This window comes from Bos mutus, chromosome 6, assembly GCF_027580195.1.
Source record: "Bos mutus isolate GX-2022 chromosome 6, NWIPB_WYAK_1.1, whole genome shotgun sequence".
NCBI lineage: Eukaryota > Metazoa > Chordata > Mammalia > Artiodactyla > Bovidae > Bos > Bos mutus.
Window position 1 is genome coordinate 85,895,248 of NC_091622.1, and position 21,623 is coordinate 85,916,870.

The following is a 21,623-nucleotide window of genomic DNA, read 5'->3' on the forward strand; positions in this document are numbered from 1 at the left end:
TCTATATGCTCCTTATCAGTATCCCTTCCTTGTAATTCTTTTGAGCAGCCCAAAGGAGGATACAGGTAAACTTTGACACATCCAATCCCACTATTTTTGACAGCTTTACCACAGAGGAGATTATAAAGACACAAAGGACCCAAAGACAAGAGCAAATTCACTGCCACTATTCTTTCAATAGAAAATGATGATGCACAAACTAGTTTTGTCACATTTTGAGGGGCGGGGGGGAGTATGTCTTTAGATTGGATAAAAATAAAAATTACTTTTATTCTATTATGTGCTGCTTTTCTTCTCTTTCCTGCACTACATTTGCCTTGTCAGCTATTACTAACATAAATTATGAGCAATAACCTATTAAAGGGAGTATTGGAAAGTATTACATGAATTCATAAGATGACTTCCCAAGAATGCACGCCGGGTTTTGTTTTTTTTTTTTAAGAACTTGGCCACTAGTATGGTAAGAAGATATATCCCTTCAAGCTTACCCACCACAGAACATCTTGCTCTCATTCTTTTCTAAGAGTTGTACAGAGAGAGAGAGAGAAAAGATCATATTCTAATAGCTCATACAGCGACAGACACCAGTTTACATAGCTCAGTACACTCAACCACGTATGGAAATACATTTCTATCTAGGTAGTAACATGGAAGATGTTAAGCTGGTTGATTGAATCACATTCTTATAGGATGATAAAAACAAACACAACTAAAAATTAACCATTTCTTCTTATATTAATAGACCAGGACTTGACGTAACAAAAATATATTAGGTTGATTCACACACTCCAAAATAAATACTCTTAGGTAATCTTCAGCCTGAAATAAGTCTTCATTTATTGACTACTTATAGTACAGCGATTTCATCTTAGCTGGTATTCAAAGATGGTTATGATTTAAGTGAGAGAAGGCATAATCTCTCTTTCAGATACCACCTCTCAGAAATCTGGGCTAATTCAACTTTAAGAACTAGAATTGCATCTCCTGGTAACCACGTGACAGTTGTCACCCTGAGAAGGGGAACAAGGCAAAGAAACTATACAGAACTTTGATTCTCCTACACAGGTTCACATAAAGTTAGTTTATTAATGACTACAATTTGAAGCCAGCCATTTTGATCCAGTATTTAAATAACAAGCTGTTTAATATTAAAGCAGAAGATACTGCCACAATGTGACAGAAATACAGCTTTACCCATAAACCTTTCACACAATTATACATTAAATGCTATTTTTATTTAAGCAAGGCACCCCTACTTGTTCTAAAATATGGGATGTGCTACCCCACTGAAAAAAAGCAAATGAGGAGACTAGATTTTTTTCCTACCTAGAGCTGGTTTAAATTCAAGTGAAGCCATTAATGTCCTTACAAGTCAGGACTGTTATGACATGTCACTTCACAGTTCTTAGACTAACACACACCTTAAGGTTTACCCCAAAATCAAAACAAGATGATTGAGCGGGGGGGCGGGAGGGGGGGGCTCACTGGGATGAGGAGGGGATGGGTTAGACAACTTTTAAGTTGAGACTATAATTCCCTCCTTAATTATACAGGCACCAATATTAAATGCCTTTAGCACAAGGCTGAAAAAGGCAAAACATTTCTAAGACATAAAACTGCCAAATTATTGTCATTTACACTCACTAACATGTGGTATTTATTTTGTTTTGTTTTTTTAATTCCTACCCCATCTAAGTAATCAAATACATCTAAAATTAAAATAGCTCTGCAAAACTATAATGGTTCAAGGGCCTGAAACTTTTCCTTGCTTTGGTGAGTATTTGGCTAAAATAAATCAGTATTTTATTCCATGAAAAGTTTTACATTGTATCTCTTAATTTATAGGCAAAATCCAAAACCTCAAATGGATAACTTTTAAAATGGGAGAAATATTTTAAAGGACAGTGCTGAATAAAAATATGTAGCCTTCTGGGTCACAAATCATCTATGAAAACAAACTTTAATTATATAAAATAAAGACCAGATTTTTAAACCAGATCCTGGACAATTTAAACAAAAAAACTAAATTTGAGGTTTGTATCATAATCCTAAACTGAATCTTTTTTTCTGAACAGTCCACTATGGAATTTTTCTTTTAAGCAATTAACCCAAAATCTTGAAATCGCTTCTCTAGCAGTTGCTGCTAAAAAACTGGAACTTTAGATCCCAAGTCCAAGAAAGACGTGCAAATGAAATGCTTCTTGCTTCATCCTGAAAATGAAACAAAAAAGTTGCACATTTTTACTCAAACTAAAAAAGTGCTGCACACATTCCCATATCATTTAAAACTACAAATTCAATACTTTTTTTCTTTCTGATTTACTGCAAGTTATCTAACAAACAACTAAGATAAAGAAAGTTAGTTAGGCATGAGTGTTTGCAGCCTGGTAGAAAGACAGCAGATTTTCAAGGTTGAACACAAAATATATTTTACACAGATTTTAGCTAACATAAATATATTTAAGGCCCACAACTGTGGGATTTTATATCCAAAAATGGCCTGACTACAGTAAAGAAATGCCCCATGTGTTTTCAAGAAATCATTACAGTTAAATGTTTTAAAGTAATGCACCACTACATGTAGAAATACGATCACAATATATTAATTACGGGGAAAAAGATACAACATAGCACTGAGTCAGGGAAGCAACATCAAAATATATCTACTTGATTTGTCACAGATAAAACTCTATGAAATCTATGTACTTCCTAGGAAAACAGTTTTCATGACACCGTTTTCGGAAAAGAAGCAGTAGTATATTAAACGTATATAAATCCATGATACACCCTGGTTTCAAATGTATTGTTTTAAACACCTTAAAAATACCTTCAGTTCAGTTCAGTTGCTCAGTCCTGTCCAACTCTTTGCGATCCCATGGACTGCAGCACGCCAGGCTTCCCTGTCCTTCAACAACTCCCAAAGCTTGCTCAAACACATTCCCATCAAGTTGCTAATACCATCCAATCATCTCATCCTCTGTTGTCCCTTGCTCCTCCTGCCTTCAATCTTTCCCAACATCAAGGTCTATCCCAATGAGTCAGTTCTTCGCATCAGGTGGCCAAAGTATTGGAGTTTCAGCTTCAACATCAGTCCTTCCAATGAATATTCAGTAGTGATTTCCTTTAGGATTGACTGGTTGGATCTCCTTGCAGTCCAAGGGACTCTCAAGTCTTCTCCAACACCACAGCTCAAAAGCACAATCTTCAGTGCTCAGCTTTCTTTATGGTCCAACTCTCACATCCATACAAGACCACTGGAAAAACCACAGCTTTGACTGTATGGACCTTTGTTAGCAAAGTAGTATCTCTGCCTTTGAATACGCTGTCTAGGTTGGTGATAGCTTTTCTTGCAAGGAGCAAGCGTCTTGTAATTTCATAGCTGCAGTCACCATCTGCAGTGATTTTGGAGCCCAAGAAAATAAAGCCTGTCACTGTTTCCACTGTTTCCCCATCTATTTGCCATGAAGTGATGGGACCAGATGCCATGATCTGTTTTCTGAATGTTGAGTTTTAAGCCAGCTTTTTTCACTCTTCTCTTTCACTTTTTATCAAAAGGCTCTTTAGTTCTTCATTTGTTTGCCATAAGGGTGGTGTCATCTGCATATCTGAGGTTATTGATATTTCTTCTAGTAATCCTGATTCCAGCTTGTGCTTCATCCAGCCCAGCATTTCACATGATGTACTCTGTATGTAAGTTAAATAAGCAGGATGACAATATACAGCCTTGACATACTCCTTTTCCTATTTGGAACCAGTCTGTCGTTCCATGTCCAGTTCTAACTGTTGCTTCCTGACCTGCGTAGAGATTTCTCAAGAGGCAGGTAAGGTGGTATGGTATTCCCGTCTCTTAAGAATTTTCCATAGTTTGGTGTGATCCACACAGTCAAAGGCTTTGGTGTAGTCAATAAAGCGGAAGTAGATGTTTTTCTGGAACTCTTACTTTCTTGATGACCCAACGGATGTTGGCAATTTGATCTTTGGTTCCTCTGCCTTTTCTAAATCCAGCTTGGACATGTGCAAGTTCATGGTTCACATACTGTTGAAGCCTTGCTTGAAGAATTTTGAGCTTTACTTTACTAGCATTTGAGTTAAGTGCAATTGTGTGGTAATGAGAACATTCTTTGGGATTGCCTTTCTTAGGGATTTGAATGAAAACTGACTTTGTCCAGTCCTGTGGCTACTGCTAAGTTCTCCACATTTGCTTCCATATTTGACATGGATATGCTGACATATCCCCTTGAGTTCAGCACTTTAACAGCATCATCTTTCAGGATTTGAAATAGCTCAACTGAAATTCCATCACCTCCACTAGTCACCTCCACTAGCTTTCTTTGTAGTGACACTTCCTAAGGCCCACCTGACTTCACATTCTAGGATGTCTGGCTCTAGGTGAGTGATCACACCACCGTGGTTATCTGGGTCATGAAGATATTTTTTGTACAGTTCTTCCATGTATTCTTGCCACCTCTTCTTAATATCTTCTGCTTCTGTTAGGTCCAGCTCGTTTCTGTCCTTTATTGTGCCCTTCTTTGCAGGAAATGTTCCCTTGGTATCTCTAATTTTCTTGAAGCGATCTCTAGTCTTTCCCATTCTGTTGTCTTCCTCTATTTCTTTGCACTGATCACTTAGGAAGGCTTTCTTACCTCTCCTTGCTATTCTGTGGAACTCTGCATTCTAATGGGTATATCTTTCCTTTTCTCCTTTGCCTTTTGCTTCTCTTCTTAGCTATTTGTAAGACCTCCTCAGACAACCATTTTGTCTTTTGGCATTTCTTTTTCTTGGGGATGGTCTTGATCATTGCCTCCTGTGCAACGTTATGAACCTCTGTCCATAGTTCTTCAGGCACTCTGTCTTATCAGATCTAAACCCTTGAATCTATTTGCCTCTTCCCCTGCATAATCATAAGGGATTTAAGTCATACCTGAATGGTCTAGTAGTTTTCCCTTCTTTCTTCAATTTAAGTCTGAATTTGGCAATAAGGAGTTCATGATCTGAGCCACAGTAAGCTTCTGATCTTGTTTTCAATGACTGTATAGAGCTTCTCCATCTTGGCTGCAAAGAATCAATCTGATTTCAGTATTGACCATCTGGTGATGTCCACGTGTAGAGTTTTCTTGTATGTTGTTCAAAGAGGGTGTTTGCTATGACCAATGCGTTCTCTTGGTAAAACTGTTAGCCTTTGTCCTGCTTCATTTTGTACTCCAAGGCCAAATTTGCCTGTTACTCTAGGTATCTCAACTTCCTACTTTTGCATTCCATTCCCCTATGAAAAGAACATCTTTTTTGGGTATTAGTTCCAGAAGGTCTTGTAGGTCTTCACAGAACCATTCAACTTCAGCTTCTTCAGTATTACTGGTTGGGGCACAGACTTGGATTACTGTGATACTGAATGGCTTGCCTTGGAAACAAACAAGAGATCCTTCTGTTGTTTTTGAAATTGCACCCCAGAATTGCATTTCAGACTCTTTTGTTGACTATGAGGGCTAGTCCATTTCTTCTAAGGGATTCTTGCCCACAGTAGTAGATATAATGGTTCAGTTCAGTTCAATTGCTCAGTCGTGCCCGACTCTTTGTCACCCCATGGACCGCAGCACGCCCGGCCTCCCTGTCCATCACCAACTCCCTGTCCATTACCCAAACTCCGGTCCATTGAGTCGGTGATGCCATCCAACCATCTCATCCTCTGTCGTCCCCTTCTCCTCCTGCCTTCAATCTTTCCCAGCATCAGGGTCTTTTCAAATGAGTCAGCTCTTCGCTTCAGGTGGCCAAAGTACTGGAGTTTCAGCTTCCACATCAGTCCTTCCAACGAACACTCAGGACAGATCTCCTTTAGGATGGACTGGTTGGATCTTCTTGCAGTCCAAGGGACCCTCAAGAGTGTTCTCCAACACCACAGTTTAAAAGCATCAATTCTTTGGTGCTCAGCTTTCTTGATAGTCCAGCTCTCACATCCATACATGACTACTAGAGTTAAATTCACCCATCCCAGTCCACTTTTAGCTCACTGATTCCTAAAATGTCGATGTTCACTCTTGCCATCTCCTGTCTGACCACTTCCAATTTACCTAACATTGACCTATCATTGATTCATTGACCTAACATTCCAGGTTCTTATGCTATATAGTTCTTTACAGCATCGGACTTTACTTCCACCACCAGTCACATCAACCACTGGGTGTTGTTTTTACTTTGGGTCTGGTCTCTTCATTCTTTCTCAAGTTATTTCTTCACTCTTCTCCAGCAGCATACCAGGCACCTACAGACCTGGGGAATTCATCTTTCAGTGTTATATCTTTTTGCCTTTTCATACTGTTCATGGGGTTCTCAAGGCAATACTGAAGTGGTTTGCCATTTCCTTCTCCATTAGACCACATTTTGTTAGAACTCTCTACCATGACCTGTCCATTTTGCGTGGCCCTACAAGGCATGGCTCATAGTTTCACTGAGTTAGACAAGGCTGTATCTTAGAACTAAGAAATGTGAGTTAATTTTTTAGGAAGACAAGCTAATATGAGGCACATTTTCAGTGTATTATAATATACAGTTACTAAAGGTGAAAAATTATTTTTAGGCACACAGAATGATGAATGCTGGGAACGATGCAAAGGGATTCTAATAGGAAAATCAAGCCATTGTACGATCATAATGAATTCTATTTCCCAGGAGAATTTCATTTCTTATAGTGAGGCTTCAATCATGATTAGTTTGATCTTTATTAAAAAGAGAATGGTTTTACATATTACAAATTAGTGAGTTAATGATTAATTTATCAACTGAAAATAATTTCCACAATTCTACCTCTTAAATTTACCTTATTATCTGGAATCCTTTGAAGTTTTATTTTCCTTTCGGACATGAATTCAGGAACAATTCAATATACCTATGATCTGAGAATAACATAAAAGGGTCCATTTTTAAAAAGTTACAAAGGCAGAAGTAATACTGTAGCCATTTTTTTGAGTTTAGCCAGTAACTCAAACCCTCTGTCCCATCCTTTCCTTAGTTAAAAACGAAAACAAAACAAAACCTAACTCTGGATAGAAATATTCAGAATAGTAAATAGACAAATAAATGTTTCTCATTATAAGGTAGAGTTTTGTCTTCTTTACATTTATTTAATAGTATTAGCAGAATACAGTTCCCCCATGAAAGACTTCTGGGTAAACTCTACAACAGTAAAAGGGATTTGTTGTCAAGACTGATAACAAAAATCATGGGCAGCACTTACGAACATGGGACCGATCCTTGAGCATAGCTGCAACAGCATCCTCATGGGTATCGAAGTGCACATCAGCTTCTCCAGTGGCCTTCCCACTGGAACTGTATTCCATGGTGATTCTAACAGGCTTCAATGGAGCAAAAAACTAAACAAAGAGAGCCAAAAGGAACATAATGTTACTAGGTCCAATTTCTACAAGTCTGGTGGCCCTGCACTTTTCTTTCAGACTCTAATTCATACATCTAATAAATTTATTTTTAGGAAATCTCTTTAAGCAACTATGTAATTACACATCTACCATTTCATTTGGCTCTTCTGATCTTCTTAGAACTCAAGGTTATATTTCAAATATCTGTTCATAGAGAACTTACACTATAAATACAATAATATACAAATAGTTTTCAAACTTTCCTTTATACCAACAAAGACTACATTTATTATTCCTCCCATATACATCCTTCTGTGTTTCTAAAAAATCACCCAACAAAAATACTTCATTTCTTAATAATCATTCATTTTTACCATGTTTTAATCAGACATGCAGCTAATAATCATTTTCTTACCAGCACCACCTAAACAGAGCTACCACATTGAGTGGTTAATATTCCAAACCAAAGCAACAGAAAGCAATTCTTTAAAGAGACTGTGCAACCTTCATTTGGGTAAAGATATGATTTTTATTAGGCTCTTTGAAATAATGACAATTCTGATGACCCCCTGCTAACTGAAGGCTCCAGCTTTGGATCTACCTTAAGTATACATCCTCAAGTTCAGAAAATCAGTAAGTACTTTGTTGTTTCGTATCTTTTCATTTCACATAATATCTATCATAAAATATTTTTAAAATTTCTTTTCTCAAAAATCAGGGAAGCTGGATGCAAGAAGGTTATATGGTCAACTGAAAGCTCCAGGCATTTAGGATAAGTAGATTCATGTCTATTAGATAATTACAATGTGAGAAAAGCTGAGTCTTTTTTTAAACTCAAAAATTAACTGAACTAATTTAGAGAAAACCAAGCTTTTTTACTTTGAATACTAAACCTATACCATATAATTCTGCATCTGTAAAATCGTTTTATGCCATTATAGATGACTTGAAAATGTAATAAAACCCACACTTCTCAGCTAACAAAAATAAAACAAGCTTCCAGAGTCATGGAGATGCCATCTTGCTCTACCTTCCCCAAATAGAAATTCAAAACTTCAGAACTATTATTCAAAGCTATTGAGATTGGATATCTTACTGCCACACACATTTATAATGTCTTGGGCATTGGCTTGGAAAGGCAATCCTCTCATATGGACAAAATGTAGTGAAGACGTAGTTCCAAAATCAACAGCCTCTGGTATCTTTTCTGACATCTCCTTAGGCAATTCTGAGAAGTGGAACAAAAAGCACTGTCAGGAACATCAAAGCTTCAGAGTTATTCGCAGACTGCAATTATGAATGATTTTAATTTCTTTTTTTTTTTTGATTTTAATTTCAAAATCCTCAATTCCTCTTCAAATAGTAAGGAAGAGGGCTTCCATTTAAAAGCCAATCATCTGAAATTTCCCCCACCTAACAGATATCACCTGAACACTTATAAGGATTTAGTGTCTCAAACCATTACCAGATTATAAAGAACGTATCTTTTTCTAACAACAAAGAGAAGGAAAAACAATTATGAATGAAAAATAAAGGCAAGAAATTTCCTGGGTTACAATCACTTAAAAAAAATTAATATGGTAATGGGATATTTCTAGGGCACAAACTTAGAACGTATTTATCAAACTTTCAAGATTCTAAACACTGTTTTAGGATTAAGAATCAAAGGAATAATTAAACACGGAGGCAGACAACATTCCTTCCTTTGTCAACAATCCTGCTCTCTTACACACATCTTTTCCCAGCTTAAGTTTAAAATGCTGACAAACTTACTTCTTTTTGTTATATATGTGAAAACTGGCTTTTGACACAGAATCTACAAAAAAATAAGTAAAGTTTTTAAAAACCTGTATCTTCGGCCTGTACAGTCAACCCTTCATACCCTGGGAACTCTGGATACAGAGGGCTGACTATCAGACTTGAGCATTCATGGATTCTGGTATCTATGACGAGTCCTGGACCCAATCCCCTGTGAATACTGAGGGAAGACTGTGTATTCACAGTACACACTATACTCAAAGACATGTTAAATATTTACCTCAATACCCTTTATGCTATACTATTACAATGTCATACAACATGGTCATAAAACAGTTTTTTTTTAAACAAATATCAAAACATACAACGCAGACCCAATGAATTTCAATAAGAGGCAAGTCCTTACCTATTTCCTTCTCACTTTCAAAAGCTGTCATGGGTCGGATATCCTCATTTACTTCATGCTCTTCAAAGACCATTTCTGGCTCAGTTATATATTTAGCAGTGGGAGAAGATGCTATTTTTTTTCCCTTATGAGAACCAACATGTGTTCGAACTTCATTCCTTCTGCTTGAAATATCTCTATATATCTGTGTCAAAACAAAAGTGAATATGTGCAAATGGTACAAATTAACTTCATAGTGAACTCTTTTAAAATAAAATATGCATATATATTTCCAAAGGTCAACAAACATGGGTGTCCAAAGATAACAGGTGGGGAGAAAAGTAAGAATGGACACAGACATCAGCCCATGAAAAAGTACTCTCAACAGACCAGGTCAACGATTTAATCCTCCATAAGGTAACAGTTTCCTTTTACCAATGTTTTCACCCCATTTCACTCCACAAGGACAAATATGCAAAGGTCAACTGTATATATAAAAAGAATCTGTTAAGAAAGGTTTTGTTATTTTTTAATACAGTTGATTAATAATCTCTTGAGGCCTTACAAATCATTTCTGTGAAAATTCATCGTATCTGCCAAGACATTAAAAGTCACTGTATACGAGGAGCTAACTTGCCTCAGGTCTTAACTAGAGGCTAAGGAGAATTCATGAACTAAATGTCTGTTCTAACTTGCTTTCTGTATGGCTGTGGAACTATTAAATTCAGGCTTCTGGAACCAGTTTCCTTCTTCTGAACAATGCTTTTCCAAATTAGGTTATCAAGCTCAAATTATAGGAGTCATCTGCATTTACAGACCTAGATGGGCAACATTTCTTAAATTTACTAAGGAGATTTATTGTGCTCGTGCTTCAGTTCAGTTCAGTCGCTCAGTCGTGTCTGACTCTTTGCAACCCCATGAATTGCAGCACGCCAGGCCTCCCTGTCTATCACCAACTCCCAGAGTTCACTCAGACTCACGTCCATCAAGTCAGTGATGCCATCCAGCCATCTCATCCTCTGTCATCCCCTTCTCCTCCTGCCCCCAATCCCGCCCAGCATCAGAGTCTTTTCCAATGAGTCAACTCTGCGTGAGGTGGCCAAAGTACTGGAGTTTCAGCTTTAGCATCATTCTTTCCAAAGAAATCCCAGGGCTGATCTTCAGAATGGACTGATTGGATTTCCTTGCAGTCCAAGGGACTCTCAAGAGTCTTCTCCAACACCACAGTTCTAAAGCATCAATTCTTTGGCGCTCAGCTTTCTTCACAGTCCAACTCTCACATCCATACATGACCACAGGAAAAACCACAGCCTTGACTACATGGACCTTTGTTGGCAAAGTAATGTCTCTGCTTTTCAATATGCTATTTAGGTTGGTCATAACTTTCCTTCCAAGGAGTAAGTGTCTTTTAATTTCATGGCTGCAGTGATTTTGGAGCCCCCAAAAATAAAGTCTGACACTGTTTCCACTGTTTCCCCATCTATTTCCCATGAAGTGATGGGACCGGATGCCATGATCTTCGTTTTCTGAATGTTGAGCTTTAAGCCAACTTTTTCACTCTCCTCTTTCACTTTCATCAAGAGGCTTTTTACTTCTTCTTCACTTTCTGCCATAAGGGTGGTGTCATTTGCATATCTGAGGTTATTGATATTTCTCCTGGCAATCTTGATTCCAGCTTGTGCTTCTTCCAGCCCAGCATTTCGCATGATGTACTCTGCATATAAGTTAAATAAACAGGGTGACAATATACAGCCTTGATGTACTCCTTTTCCTATTTGGAGCCAATCTGTTGTTCCATGTCCAGTTCTAACTCGTGCTTAGTTGTGTCCAACTCTTTGTGACCGCATGGACTCTAGCCCACCAGGTTCCTGTCCATGGAATTTTCCAGGCAAGAATATTGGAGTGGGTTGTCATTTCCTCCTCTAGCATGGATCTTCCCAACCCAGGGATCAAACCCGCATCTCTTGCATTGGTAGGCAGATTCTTTACCACTGAGCACCTGGTAAGCCTCTATAGAGTATTCATATCAAAATGTTAACCTGAATAAATCCAAGATTTTAACATCTAGTTACCAGGAAATAACACAGGATACAAAGGAGTAAGTTAAAGGACACCATGAGGAAGCAAAAATATAAATACAGAATGTGAGACACTATACAGAACCACTGATTCAATTTCTTCAAAAGCCAACTGGATATTAAAAGCGGGGGGCGGTGAATTCCCTGGTGGTCAAGTGGCTAGGACTCAGTGTTTTATTGCTGTAGGCGTGGGTTCAATCCCTAATTGGGGAATGTAGATCCCACAAGCTACATGGCATGGCCTAATGGGGGAAAAAAATAATAAAAAGGAGAAGGGAATAAAAAGGGAAAGGGGATTTGCTCAAACTTAATAGAACTGCAAGCATAATAATCAAATGTAACGTATGGACCATGTCTAGATTTTGGTGGGGAAAAAGAAGGCAACTAGAAAAGGTATAAATAGGTATAACCTATTGGGTTATACCTTTGGGTATAAACAGGAAAATGTGATTATGGACTGGCATTAGATAATAAATATTGAGATGTTAAAAAAAAAGACATAAACTGAAAAAACAGATGCAGCAAATGTAACAAATGTTAACAATTTATTCATCTAAGTGATGGACATCTGACAACTCATGTCTGTACTGAAATAATTTAACAGTCATGTTACACTGTGTTTATGAAAATGACCCAATGTTTGATCTTTTTACATCATTACTATCTGCTTCACTCACCGGTTGCCAATTTCTTCCCTGTGTTTCAAAAGGGCTTGGCTGGCCATTTCTGGTTCTTCAAACTGCACATAGGCTTCTCCTGTTTTTCTTCTCCCTCTATAATCCATGACAAAAGTAATGTCTACTATATTCAGTCCTAGGTGTCCAAAAATTATTACAAATTAGTGCTGCTAACAAGAGCTGTTTTAGTCTTACAACTTAATACATTCAATCACATTCTAAAAATTTCTTTTTTATTAGTAAAACTGAACAGCTAGTTTGCCAGTCTCAAAGTCTATACCCACCTAATGGGAAGAAAATTATTATGCAGTAAAAAGCCAATAACACTCACCTATTCCCAGGATGTTTAGGGTCCAAGCAGTCCATCTAAAACACATAACTCTCTCTCTCTTTGTTTTTTGCCATTAATTACACATTAGGTGAAATAGAAATTTAGACTAACATCACTGCTGATGCATATCTTACTGCTAAGAATTAGATAATAATGCCTTTAAATCATATAAATTGCTGTCTTAGACAAATACAGCCACTTTTATGAAAGAATGTTTTCCTCATAGAAAAAAATAAAAACTTCATGTGAAATCACTTTTAAATGTGACACCCTCAAAGATTAGCATGATAGGTCAAAATACTTATATAATCTACAAATATTGGAACTTCAAATGAAGACTTCTCCTGTAAACAAGTGAGCCTTAGGAAACATCACTATGAACAAAGCCTGTGGAGGTGATGGAATTCCAGTTGAGCTATTTCAAATCCTAAAAGATGATGTTGTGAAAGTGCTGCATTCAATATGCCAGCAAATTTGGAAAACTCAGCAGTGGCCACAGGACTGGTATAGGTCAGTTTTCATTCCAATTCCAAAGAAAGGCAATACCAAAGAAAGCTCAAACCACTGCACAATTGCATTCATCTCAAACACTAGTAAAGTAATACTCAAAATTCTCCAAGCCAGTTTCTACAGTACATGAACTGTGAACTTCCAGATGTTCAAGCTACTTTGAGAAAAGGCAGAGGAAGCAGAGATCAAATTGCCAACATCCACTGGATCATCGAAAAAGCAAGTGTTCCAGAAAAACATCTATTTCTGCTTTATTGACTATGCCAAAGCCTTTGACTGTGTGGATCACAATAAACTGTGGAAAATTCTTAAGAGATGGGAATACCAGACCAGCTGACCTGTCTCTTGAGAAATCTGTATGCAGGTCAGGAAGCAACAGTTAGAACCGGACATGGAAAAATGGACTGGTTCCAAATAGGAAAAGGAGTACGTCAAGGCTGTGTATTGTCACCCTGCTTATTTAACTTATATGCAAAGTGTACATCATGAGAAACACTGGGCTGGATGAAGCACAAGCTGGAATCAAGATTGCCAGGAGAAATATCAATAACCTCAGATATGCAAATGACACCACCCATATGGCATAAAGAGAAGAACTGAAAAGCCTCTTGATAAAAGTGAAAGAGGAGAGTGAAAAAGTTAGCAGCTTAAAACTCAACATTCAGAAAACAGATCTTGGCATCCGGTCCCATCACTTCATGGCAAATAGATGGGGAAACAGAGAAAACAGTGGCAGACTTTATTTTTTTGGGCTCCAAAATCACTGCAGATGGTGACTGCAGCCATGAAATTAAGACGCTTACTCCTTGGAAGAAAAGCTATGACCAACCTAGACAGCATATTCAAAAGCAGAGACATTACTTTGCCAACAAAGGTCCGTCCAGTCAAAGCTATCGTTTTTTCAGTGGTCATGTATGGATGTGAGAATTGGACTGTGAAGAAAGCTGAGCGCCAAAGAATTGATGCTTTTGAACTGTGGTGTTGGAGAAGACTCTTAAGAGTCCCTTGGACTGCAAGGAGATCCAACCAGTCCATTCTAAAGGAAATCAACCCTGAATATTCTTTGGAAGGACTCATGCTGAAGCTCAAACTCCAATACTTTGGCCACCTGATGTGAAGGACTGACTCAATTGAGAAGACTGTGATGCTGAGAAAGACTAAAGGCGGGAGGAGAAGGGAAAGACAGAGGATGAGATGGTTGGATGGCATCACCGACTCAATGGACATGATTTTGAGTAAACTCCAGGAGTTGGCGATGGTCAGAGAGGCCTGGCGTTGCTGCAGTCCATGGCGTTGCAAAGAGTCAGACACGACTTAGCAACTGAATACCACTGAACTGACTGACTAGGAAAATGTTCACCTAAGATAAAAGGAAACAACGGAGGGAGAAGACTGTTGCTGTTCTTTAGTGACTTAGTCGTGTCTGACTCTTTGTGACTCCATGGGCTCTAGCCTGCCAGTCTCCCAATTATGGGATTTCCCAGGCAAGAATAGTGAAGTGGATTGTCACTTCCTTCTCCAAAGCATCTTCCTGACCCAGGGACTGAACTGAAGTCTCCTGCACTGGCAGGCAGATTCTTTACCACTAAGCCACTAGGGGAGCTGGGAGGAAGATGATATGAGGGCCCAAACATGATATAACTGAAAAGCACCTGCAAAAAAATCTACGATGTCTTTCTCGTTGCAACTATAAGGAAGTCCTCTCAAGCGAACCACTCCATCATTTACCATAGGTGCAGATTTGACATGCAGGCTCTTCATTAAGGCATCCACATCTTCATTGTTTATCTCATAGACTAAGCAAAAAAAAAAAGGTATGCAAAATTTATATAACAAAGAATCCATTTAAAAAATAATCACACTGGGTAGATTATATAAGAATCTAAAAACATACGTAATAATACTTCTCTGGTGAAAATAATAAAGGACATTTTCAGATGTTTACCATGAGCCAGCTGTAACATCACAACATCAGAGGTAAACTTTGTCAACATCCTCGTTTTACAGACAAGAAACAGGTTATTTTTAGCTTCATTTTCCCACCTTGGAAAAGGGTTATTCATAGTATCTAACTACTTCACTATTCATAATATTTAACATAGGATCAAATGAAACTGCTTTGTAAAGTACAGTTTAATGTAATGATTCCAAAAAGCAATAATATGACTCCACGTACCTTCCACATACCGCTGCCCCATGTACATGCGGTGTTTTTCTAAGGCTTTTTGCACATCCTGCTCGGACTCCATTTCAATTAAGGCATCACCCCTTCGTTTCCCATCTCTATTTAAGAGGAAGTGAATTCCATTCTCACCATTGCGAATTCTGCAGTCTGAAAGTTTGTGAGTAAAATCAATCAAAACCAGAAATCAAAGTTTTAGCTCAATCATATCAATACAAGTAATCAGAGTTGCAATCTTCCAACAACAAAATGAAGCAGGATCCAAACTGCCTGCCATTTTCCTTACACAAACCCTCAGCACCAAAGGCATCCAAATGCTAATGATGGTAGTGGCCTCTTTAAATGTTTCGTGTGGAAAAGATAAGCAAACTTTAGCACATAAGTTTATGACCTCATGATCAGTAAATGGCAAATCAGGCTAGGCTCAACACAAAATGTGATTAATATGTCCTTCCAAATGTTTCTACGATTGGTTTGACATCATTCAAGGAATTAAAATATGGTTAGGTTTATGCATAAGTGTCTTCTTTGTTATGACCATATCCATAAGAACTCTAAAATATCTATCAGAATAACTCTGCAACATAATTTAACTTTTCCTCTTTTTCATTACCAAAGAAAAGACATCCCCAAACTGTGCACTCCTTATATTGGGAGCAAGTTGAAGATGTAAATACAATGCACATCAGGTACTTAATATAGTATTACATGTTTGTTTAACATGTAACATTTAAGCCAGCATCTTCTAGAAGCCTCTTAAGGAGCAGGAAAATTAAAAATCAGAGGAAGATACAAAAGCTTAAAATCAACCATAAATACATAAACCTTCAAACATGTTATTAAGGGAACAACAACAACAATATATGTGTTACAAAGAACTACTGAAGTATATTCTCACTAACATATTTCCACTAACAGGTTATGCACACATTAAAACTTCTGAAAAAACTGGTTTCACACCATATAGTTTTAACATTAAAATTTTTGCTATATTTAAGGTCTTTAAATCTGGTATATATGACAAATAATACATATGATGTCCTCAGAATGAGACAATTTCCATCCATCAAATAAGATGTCTACAGCATAGTCTAACTTGGATTTTATGGGAGTACCTTTTACGCAAATGAAATTACAACTTTTTTTCTGGCCACACCATGTGGCACATGGGATCTTAGTCCCCCCTCCATTAAAGATCAAACCTGTGCCCCTGCAGTGGAAGCAGAGTCAAAACCACTGGATTGCAGTGGAGTCCCAAAGTTACATATTTAAAACATACATAAAATATACCTGAGAAAAAGCTAAGCACATCTTCTACAGTGCAAGACCATGGCAATCCTTGAGCTCGAATGAGATAAACATCATCCACTTCCTCTCCCAACTTGGACGGAGGCAATTCATACTCAGGGAGAGGTGGAAGATCCTCCAGGTAGGTAGTTTTGGATTCCTTCCAAGAGAAATGAAGAATTGCAGAAATATATCTTGAACACGTACTTAGCAAATGTTTATTTCTACAAAAAGACTCTGAATGTTATTCTTTAGGGACAATTAGTTATTTCAGAGGCCAGGAAAATTCACAAATCTAACTCATCCTGTTCTGGCTTACATTGCACATCCTAAAGCAAGAAGCATACACAGCATAATGGCTTGGCAGAATATAAATTTTATTCCAGGCTTGTTTTTAAATTTATCAATCTTAAATTACACCTAATAGTGTTTTAGTTAAGGCGGGACAAGAGAGGTCCCTTCAATTTGACAAATATTTAAACACCTCCTAACCACAGTAGGCCATAACTGGGCCTCCATCTCAAAAAGCTTACCATGTAGCACAGGACAAGGACACGGACAAGATGTTTTAAGTTTATAGTTACGATAAAAGATATTATAGAAATTGAAAACAGAGCACAAACAAAAGAATCAAGACAAGATATGAGATGAACACTGAACGCAGGCTAGAATTCTGAGAGCAATATATAAGGGCTAGACAGTCCAGTCTGAGAAGGGGAACAAACAGTAGGAACAGAAGCCCATTTGCAAAACAGCAATAATTGCATTTAGCTAAACTGCAGGGTGCAATTAGGAGCCAAAGAAGATGAGCTGGCAAAAGGAACTGGGTACCACACAGCAGAGGACTTGAGTGTTAAGCTCAGTGTGTGTCCTTAAACTGGTAGGCAAAGGGGAGCTAATAAAAGACATTTAGGAGTGTATAAATCAACAAGTCAGCAGGATACTTGCAAAGATTAACCTGTCAACTGGTATGTCAGGTCAACTGTCAAGGAAAAGATCATTAATCACAAAAGCAGTAGTGTGAGGTAACTGGAGCTTGAGACACATGCAAAAAACTCTATTTTACGAAACTAAACAAAAAGTGGAACATAACAAGGTTCTAACGAGCACCACAACCATAACCAGGGAAGACAACTCAGGTTTTAAGACTTGCACTCTACTAGGCTAAGGAAACAGATTCCTTTGTACCATCCTACCATTTACATGAAAACTTGTCTAATTTTAAGGAGTCAATGATAAATGTGAACGTGTAGCAAAGGCCTGATACATATTTAATAAGAATGCAACAAGCACTACGATTATCAACACGGGAAGACAGGCTCTAAGTCAAGTGACTTGCACTCTACTGAAGAGAGATACTTCATGCTTTTTTATGTTCCTGTCATTTTCACGAAGATTTACACATAATTTTAAGGAATCAATAATGCAAGCACAGTATAATACTAGTAAAGGCTCAACACATATCATTATATTAGCTAAATTCACAGAAAAAAATATCAGAAAAAAAGAGCAGCCAGGTCACAAAGGCATACTATTTTCTTTTAATCAAAACAACATTCCCCATTTTCCCAGAATTCCATAAGCATCACAAGCTTTTACAAAAAAGGGCAGCAAAAACTATTGGGCCCAGATTCAAATCCATTAGCTCAGCCACTGGCAGACAGCAGCCATGCTGATCAGCTTCCCAGTTTCCCGAAGTTCAAGGAGAAGCAAAAACTGAATTAAGATAAATACGACCCAAGGCATCAGGAACATGTTAGTCAAAAAAAGTGTGCTGACATTTCCCAGACGCCACGTTAACAAGCAGAAGGAAAGCTTCCTATGAGGCACAAAATATTTGCAATCTGTACACACTTACTAAAAAATCAAGTAAATTACTGTAGACTCACTCCTGGGTCCCCAGGTCATCCTCAGCCCCAGACACCTCCTCTCCTCGGCCCCCCTCCCCCCATATCGGTCTCCAAGCTGTCCTTCCCACCGGCGGTGACCCACGGTCCTAAAGGACCTTCCGTCAGAAGAGGCGGAGGTGACCTTCAGTAACTGGGGCAACCCGCCTTTCCCCCGGGACTCGAGAGCGAGGACAGCGCCGGGGACCAGCCTGCTTGTGCCCCCAACCCCCCACCAACCCAGCCCACGCGAGTGCGGGAAGCTTCTCAGCAGCAGACGGCGAGGTGCGCCGAGGGCCGCCCAGGCCTAGTGCTCGTGCGACACATAAAGTCCCGACCCTCCGGGGGTCCAGCCTCCCAACTTCACGACCGGGGGGCGGGGAGCGACAGGGATGCGCGGCGGGGACGGAGACCGCCTCACAAAACCTACCATAGGCCGGCGGGAAACAAGGCCTCAACATTCACCCCCAGTCACACTTACACTGCCCAACCGACCACAGACTCGAGAGGAGAACAAAAACAAGGAGAAAACCCGAGGCCTGGGAAAGCGTCCCTTGTTCTGGGGCCCAATAGGAGGACTGGGCGGGCGGGGGTGGGAGCGGAGGGGGTGCGGCGCGTGCCGCGGAACCCCGCGCGCGCCGGCGAGACGCACGCCGAGGGGCGCGGGCGCGCGGCCGGGGGAGGGTCCGGCGCGCGGCCCTTCTCGGCACCCACGTACCTGGCTGTAACCCCGCGCCGGGCCCGCCGCAGCCGCCGCCAGTGACTGCGGCAGCAAAGGGGCGCGCAGGGCCGGGTACGAGGCAGCGGCCGCGGCGGCGGCGGCGGACGCGGCCGCTGTGGGAGGGCCCGCCAGCCTCCCGGCGGTCACAGGCCCGCTCTGGAAGCCCCGCGTCTGAGAGGCGGCGGCCGCGGCGGCCCCGAGCAGCAGCAGCAGGCGGCGGCGACCCGAGACTCCCGAGGGAAAGGAGCCGGCGGTCGAGTAGAAGGGCAGGCAGGCGGCGCCGGTGCGCCGGCAGCTGCTGCAGTTGCAGCCGCAGCCTCGGAGCAGCGCCCCGAGCACCCAGCGCGTCCCGGCCATGGACTCCGGAGGCGGCGCGGGGCCTGAAGGCGGCTGCGGCGGCAGCGCCAGCGGAGAGGAAGTGGAATCCAGGGCCGGGGAGGGGTGGCCAGGCACATGCGCCGCCGGCACCGGGGGCAGCGGCGAGTCGGGAGGAGGCGGAGGAGAGCTCGCGGCTCCGCCCGGTCTCCGCCCTCGGGGCGTGGCTGCCCGCGAGTAGGGAGGGGCCGGGGACCGGTACGACCCGCCGGCGGTTCTTTCACTTTGTGGAAACTGAGGCGAGAAGAGGACTTCCGGTTCTGAGAGGATTGCCCGCTGGAGACGTCCGACGCCGGGCGGTTTCTCCCGCCTTGTGAGGTGAAGTGCCAAAGCGCCGCTTCTGGAGGAAATTGTGATACTCTGGTTATAATTGAGATGCCGGCGGAGATTTAATAACGCTCCCCCCACCCCCGGCCCAGCTTGGGTTATGTGCGGAAAGCCAACTTTATTAGTTGTAAAATGAAATCTGTAGATAGTTATATGCTAATAACGTATATAGATATTCTTCCGGTGTTGGAAAATTCACTCCAGGTCACTTAGCTTTTATGGAAGACCCACATTAGTACCTATTTTTGTTAGTAGATAGCTGTGATTTTTTTTTATGTGAAAAGACGAAAATTGAAAATAACAGCGTTTTGCAGCAGCCTTGATACAGGCTGAGGTGGCATCACCACGCTTTCTCTTGGGAAACTACTCAACATCTCCCTGCCATAGCTTTGAACTGCGTCTTTGAGCGTCTGTGCTTTATCGCGTTAGCAAGATGTGTGCTGGGGTAATTGTTTGCTCCCTTTATGCCATTTTGGCTTCCAACAGGTTTCATAGGAACGCTCTGCTTTCAAGTGAAACGTGTGTAACAGATCAGAGGGTCCCCTGAGCATTCAGTGTATTCACGAATAGACAAGCAGAGGTTTGCGAAGCACTGCTTGTGCTGTTTTCTTCCTGTGGCCAGAACCCCCTCAGGTTTTGTGTGTTGTTTTTTTTAATCACAAATAATGCTTTTAATTATTTAGCCTCTTACAGTACTCACATAACAGAAACTGACAAGTCCATGATGTTTAGTTGCTAAGGCCTGTCCGACTCTTGACATGGCATGGACTGTAGCCCACCGGGCTCCTCTGTCCATAGGCAAGCATCTCAAGTTTTAGTAGGGGGAAAAAAAAAAAGAGTGAAAAATAGAAAAAAACTAAAATTTTAAAACTTTGTTGTGGAAAATCTCTAAAGGGTGATAAATTTCTAGACTTTCAGAAATTATCAACATTTTTCATTCTTGTTGCATCTGCCTTCACCACCACTCCCAACCTTTTTTTTCATCCTTAATTGGAATATTTTAAAGCAAACTCCAAAGATCATGTCAATCACACTTTCATTATTCATCTTAAACTGATGACTTAGGAAAAAATGACATTCAGATTAGTTGCATTAAAAAACAAAATTCAACAGAGTATAATTTAAAGATCTTCCTGGTTTTAACAATTCATGAATTGGGCAGCATCCCATCTAGCAGGTAAAAAGGAGCTCCCTTTTGTACAGGAGCTGTACAAAATGAAAGACTTTTCTAGGCAGAAGAGGGCAGGACAAAGAAATTATGCTAGCAAAAAGTGGATTGGTTGTGCCAAGGTCTCTTTCCTGTAGGGGGTTGAGGTCTATCAGGGGTTGGTTGGGGTCTATCAGGAAGATTATATCCCTAGTGGGGAAAAGGTAATTCCTGACTGACTCATTGAAGATTCTGTTTCTGGGAAAGCAGAAAATGTGAGGCTTAGCATAACTGACTCCATTTTGGCCCTGTTGTCTTGTTTTTAATAGTAGAGGTAAAGTTTCAAGATTATTGCATTTAAAGTTTGAGTTGTTTACTCTGGCCTACTTTTAGAGGGAAGTTCAGTATTTCCTGGAAAACCTTTCCTCACCAAAAACAAAAGTGAACAGAAAAATGTCTGACTGGCTTGGCTCTATGGACCTGGAGTATCAAAGAGAAGAGAACGTCTTCTACAACATTTAGGAATCCTAGAGATTGTTTTTTCTTAGATCTCCCATTCAAGAAGGAAAATGGGTTAGCTCTTCTTGACAGA

The 21,623-nt window shown here is 40.2% G+C and overlaps 2 protein-coding genes across 2 annotated transcripts in view; one reads left to right on the plus strand and one right to left on the minus strand.

The window, feature by feature from the left end:
• Positions 1 to 422: 422 nt before the first annotated feature.
• GRSF1 (G-rich RNA sequence binding factor 1) lies at positions 423 to 19,827 on the minus strand. Its single transcript, XM_070372493.1, is given in 11 exon segments — positions 423 to 2,211; positions 6,812 to 6,887; positions 7,229 to 7,364; positions 8,474 to 8,595; positions 9,532 to 9,699; positions 9,702 to 9,715; positions 12,266 to 12,401; positions 14,759 to 14,902; positions 15,283 to 15,438; positions 16,579 to 16,735; positions 19,180 to 19,827. Coding segments are annotated over 10 exon segments (1,443 nt in total). The 5' UTR covers positions 19,540 to 19,827; the 3' UTR covers positions 423 to 2,211; positions 6,812 to 6,837.
• Positions 19,742 to 21,623, plus strand: part of MOB1B (MOB kinase activator 1B) — a 93,274-nt gene continuing 91,392 nt past the window's right edge. Inside the window, exon 1 of the mRNA XM_070372494.1 lies at positions 19,742 to 19,875. The gene's annotated coding sequence lies outside the window, so the exon portion shown is untranslated. The remainder of the gene's footprint in view (positions 19,876 to 21,623) is intronic.